General features: G+C 37.5%; 1 protein-coding gene across 1 annotated transcript in view; it reads right to left on the bottom strand.

The window, feature by feature from the left end:
• Positions 1-343: 343 nt before the first annotated feature.
• The window catches only part of LOC111874306 (insulin-degrading enzyme), a 6904-nt gene continuing 1891 nt past the window's right edge, over positions 344-5356 (bottom strand). Inside the window, exons 4-6 of the mRNA XM_033755403.1 lie at positions 3501-3710; positions 2169-2321; positions 344-548 (exon numbers count right to left, since the gene is read on the bottom strand). Coding sequence (XP_033611294.1) covers positions 441-548; positions 2169-2321; positions 3501-3710 — 471 coding nt within the window. The 3' untranslated portion in view covers positions 344-440. The remainder of the gene's footprint in view (positions 549-2168; positions 2322-3500; positions 3711-5356) is intronic.

Genomic DNA, 5356 nt, shown 5'->3' with positions numbered 1-5356 from the left:
AGTCACTGATACAGGTGACAATATTGTGGTCTTCTGGTTATGGCATCATGTGGTCTGGTAGGTGAGTAGCAGCATAGATAGAGGCAATGGATTCTTCTGAAATGTTGATAACCATCTGACAGGCTACAGTATCATAACCCAGAAGACAACACATAATATGCAGCAATAAAGAGAAGGTGAGATAATTACCAAAACCTGCCCATGTGTACTTTGCATGCCGAAAGATCGGCATGATTTTCAGAGGACTTACCATAGTCACTGATACACTAAAGCTAAACGTGTTCCCAGATGATCAGCAGAAATGGTCAAGATTGACTGGTTATACTCATTGCTTCAGCTTCTCTTTGCTGTAGGACAGTAAAAAAAGAGAGAGAGAGAGAGATCAATGGTATAACTCTGTCTTGCTGTCCAAGGTAACAATTACTGACTCATTCATAGAATTACAATTTTGACTTTGTGCTGTTTGTGTTGATGCTGATGTAAGGCTGTACCAGTGGGAACATTCCCTGACTGCTCTTGAAGTCTGTGATGTCTTCAATTTTTGTAGGCTGAAACAAACACAATGAATTTCATTAGCAAATTTCTTAATGAAGCACAAATTTCCAAGATGATCCACTTACAGTTATAGTGTGTAGGACTTGAGGTTCTCACAGCAGCGGTTGTGAAGAGTTCTGTCTTCTGGGATATAAGCCATGTAGTCCATGGAAAGTGAACCAGACTTTCAGAGGAACATGTCACCTACAGCTTTAGGGTCAAAGAATAAGCTATGCATCACCCCTACAAGCATACTTCATTCAAAGTATAGGAGTGTCCAGGGGTTAAAATAGGGGAGTATGCATAAAAAATCACTAAAGGTCACAGTTCAAGGGCCAGCAATTAGACCCACTCCTTTTGTGTGTGTGTGTGTGTGTGTGTGTCAGTGAGAGAGAGAGAAAGTACCCAGCATGAAGCAGCAGTATGCAGAGCTTGCAACGGACTACACAGCATTATAATTCAGAAGACAGACCCCTTACAATTACGCTGTTCCTCTCCTAAATCTACTCCTTCACCCGTCAACAAAATTCACGAAGTTTTTGGCTCTGAACAGCGTGCATGGAATGTACTCTGTATGGATAAGCCATATCTGCCGGTCCATGTGTTATATCTCTGAAACTACTGATGAATTTCCAAGTGGTGCATATGAACATACTGAAACAAACCTCTTGTCGTTGTGTTTTGGTAACAGCAGATAGAATGATAGGGCTGAACATCTAATTAGCTTGGCAACTTCTTATGTATGTCAATTATACTGATATTTCACTAAAACTGAAATAACAGCTCTCTTTATATTCAGGTCACATTGAGTTCCTTGGCACCACAGCTAGAAATGGACCTACTGTACCAACCCAAAGTGAGAGATGAGTAAGGAACACTGATGGAATAATAATTGCCAGAGTAAAAGGTAAAGATAAAGTTATTCCTGTCCTTAATTATTTAAGCACTAAACCATAAAGACATATAAGGAGTGGAGGTATAGTTCCACCGTTCTTGACCTCGGCAGTAACTGGAGGTGAGTGGTCAGCACCATGGCCCTGCCACTTTACCCTCGGGGAAAGAACCCCTAGTACCCACTGAATGGGAGGCTAGGTAGGTCCCAGAGTCAGTCTGAATGCTGTCAAGTAGAGAAAATTCTAGCACTGGCTGGAATCAAACAGGTGTTAAACCACTTCCTAGCTCAGCTGGTACAGTAACTAGGTTACAGGCTGCACACTTGAGAAATCATGCTTTGATTCTTGGCAGCTGCAAGAGACTTCTATTCGCAACAATGCTCACAGCAGCTTTTGGGGCTCTGCCAGCTTCCTACCCAATGTGTACTGGAGACTATTTCACCAGGGTTTAAGTGGCCAGGACATGAAACCCACTGGTCACCTCCATTTAGTGCTGAGCTTATGAATGTGTGGAACTATACCTCCACTCCATGATACATCTTGATGGTGTGGCAATTATTTATACACAGCAAAGTTACCTCTATTTATCAAACGATTTTTGGTGAGCTCATCTAACAGTCAGTTGATTTGATCAGAAGACACTTTAGCCTCAATTGGAGCTGATATTCTGCTGTTTGCAGAAACATAACGATAAATGCATCAGTGTACAAAAGTGTATAAGTATGAGCTTGTACTACTAACCTCTTTGCATGGTGGAGGAGGAACAAGTCCATCAATCACCTCATTCTCTGAAGCAACATGGACATTTCCTTCCAGTCCTGCACCTCCTTCAGCCATTGACACTACGTGGACAGCCAGTTTATGCCGACGCGGAGCACTATGATGGATCAGCTCCTACAAAATCAAATGCTTAATATTCCTAGCCTATTCATCCAAGACTTGCAATGCACCATCTTACAATGCTGAGATGATCAACTGTGGATACTTCAATGTCTTACAAATAATTAATTATCTTTAAATCCCCATTAACTTAAATACAAAGTTTCATGATGCATGTATTTTTTTAATTAAGTAAACTTTCAACTGTCCTTGTTTGTTATCTTTTATTAAAGAATAATTTTAATATTCAAAATGAGCTAAACATAAAGATGGTTTTCGATCAAAATATAAGTTTGAGTTGACAAAATACAATGTGCAAAGAATATGAAATTTTGAAACAGAATGGAATATGGATCACAGGCAATGCCTCAACTACTTCGCCACTTGGTATGAATAAGTAATAAAACAATGAATATTATCATGTCTTCTGGCCTGTAACTTATTAAACTAATTTGTAAATTCCATGCCATAGCAATTTAAAGTATGAACATTAGAGTCTGCTGGGATGTGACTGTGTAGTCTGGGAGACATTTCAGAGGCTGCCTGTATCGTCACAATACCCTGAGGGAGGAAGCAGTAGGTTCCTCCAAAGCACTTGTGGCTATCTAAGATGGGCATTATACAACCTTCACAGTCACTGCCATCAGAACTTCCAATCTAATACAATTCAAGGTATGTTTTCTGTGGCAGCAGAAAGTTAAATCTAGCAACACATTCCTGTCAATGCATATTTCAAATTCTTGAAACACAGAGAACAGTGTCATAAATTTCACCACATATTTCATAAAGGTCATACTCATCTGATGCTATCACTATCAATTCTCATGTCCGCACCAGAACCCAAAACCAAGAGTAACATTATTGTGATTTACACCAGAATTGGCAGCTGAGACGTGCACCAGTCACACATATTGTGGCCTGGATGAAAATAAAGCAGGGGACAGAAAGCAAGGAAACTTAAAACATACAGTGGTGCCAAATGCACCATCATGAAACACTGATTTTCAGTGAACGTGAATTGTTTTGTTAAACATGTGACTCAAGCATCAATTCTAACATTAGCCATCCCACGACTGAAATTTTTGAGAATTCAGCATAATTTGCATTACCAAAACCCACTTCCATCACTTTCTCAGTCTTCAACAGACACTTTCAAACAAATTCTGCTATTTAATAACTGTAATGATTCTGTACCCTGTAGAAGTCCAATATGTCCTCCTTTTGCAAACCACGAAGATGAGCCACTTCAATATTGGCCCTGTCAAAGTTATACTGTTGTGATGTTATCTCTAACCAGAATCGTGCAGAGAGAACAGACAATTTCTTGGGTTTCTCAAGACGGTGTGCTGCAAGGGCTTCTTTGTGCCTCTCAAATTCTTCAGAGGTCATGTCCACAATGTAGTCCTGACAACAGTAAATTTCTGTTAACATTATATGGCAAATAAAGTACAAGTCCAGTGCTCATACACCCATGAACTGCAAAGCATTGGCATTCTTTAAGGAAATTTTCTAAAACATTTCTTCCAAACAATACAAGGAAATTACAGACTACGGATATGCTAAGGTGGAAATATGTGCACTAAAGTATCCTTACAAATACAGAATTTTAAAAAATATTTCATTGTATCTTGAAATGATTAGAGTATGCAATATTTTGTCATACACATTCTGGGAGTTCCAAAATATTTGATTTGCTGAACATTTAATGATATAAGCATGTTGTGCACAGTCTCTCATGCATATGCAGATCTGAAGACATGAAGACAACCTCTCACATTTAACATTAATTTCAATGTAGGATCATGAAATTCTCAACAGTGGTTGAAGTTCAACAAGAAATGCTAGGAAGAACTCATGATGCTTACTTTCGTTCAAATATTTCAAAATGTACCAACATACATTCTATGTCAAATTTATCACACATAACCTCAAAGTTCTGCACTATAACCATATTTATAAGTGTTAAATAAAAGCTGTATTCGACCAAAATATATATTTTTATATATTTAGAGGTTAAGTCTGACAAATTTTACATAAAATACAAAATCTTATACTGCCAGAAATTTTGCAAAAAATTCACTAAGTTGAATATCTATTCATCTGCAAATTCTGTTGGTTTATCATAAAAAAAAGCAACACTTTAAACAATACAGAGTCTTCTTTAGCATTGCTATTCAGTCAACTCTGCAAGCTAATCCTAATGATATTCAATCTATAGCTCTGGAAGGTTACAACCTTTTTGAACACCAAATGTTAACACTGTTTCGTATGTCATCCATGACTGCCATATGTTTGGTTAAATACTCCCGTTCATCTCTGGTGAAAGCATTACACAGATGCAGCTGTGCAAATTTCTTTCACATGAAAATACTCCAAGTTACATCGGTGGCAGGGAAGGCCACTGTTGAATACTACTCTAAACACACAGCATGCTCTATTTTTAGCAATATAAATATGTTTAATTCAATTAACTTTAATGTTGCTCGGTTTATTTACTGTTACCACATTAACTGTTGCAGTTTGGTAGGATCAAATGAGAAATTCTAACTACCTTGAGAACTTACAATTTCATGTATGTTAAAGACTGCAGAAAGATTATGAGAACATCTACTGGCATTTGAAAATAGAACTAATCCTCAGGAAATGTTCTCTCCTTTAACTGTTAATTTACCTGAACACATCTAACATTATACATACAGTATGACTATTATTATATAAACAGATGAATTAAAAAATAAGTTGAAGGTGTGAGTGTAACATCAGAAACAGAATACAGTTGCAAGAATTTTGATCACTTTCAGACTTGAAGTGTATGACTATAACTACAACTATATATCACACATCTTAGATGTGGACTGCAATAGCTCCTGCAGCAGTTTTTCCATTTTATGATCTGTGTGCTGATCAAGCTGGGGCAATAATTTAAATATTAATCTCTTTTCTCATATCCTTCCCCACACAACAATGACATCCATATTGTAATGTCACTTGATGTGCTACATCTCATACAGCTGAACATTCAGGGAAACCACTTTATTATTATTATTATT

The sequence above is a fragment of the Cryptotermes secundus genome, unplaced genomic scaffold, assembly GCF_002891405.2.
Source record: "Cryptotermes secundus unplaced genomic scaffold, Csec_1.0 scaffold2179, whole genome shotgun sequence".
Taxonomy (NCBI): Eukaryota; Metazoa; Arthropoda; class Insecta; order Blattodea; family Kalotermitidae; genus Cryptotermes; species Cryptotermes secundus.
The sequence above is the reverse complement of the archived record's forward strand: the minus strand, read 5'-3'. Positions and strand labels throughout refer to the sequence as shown.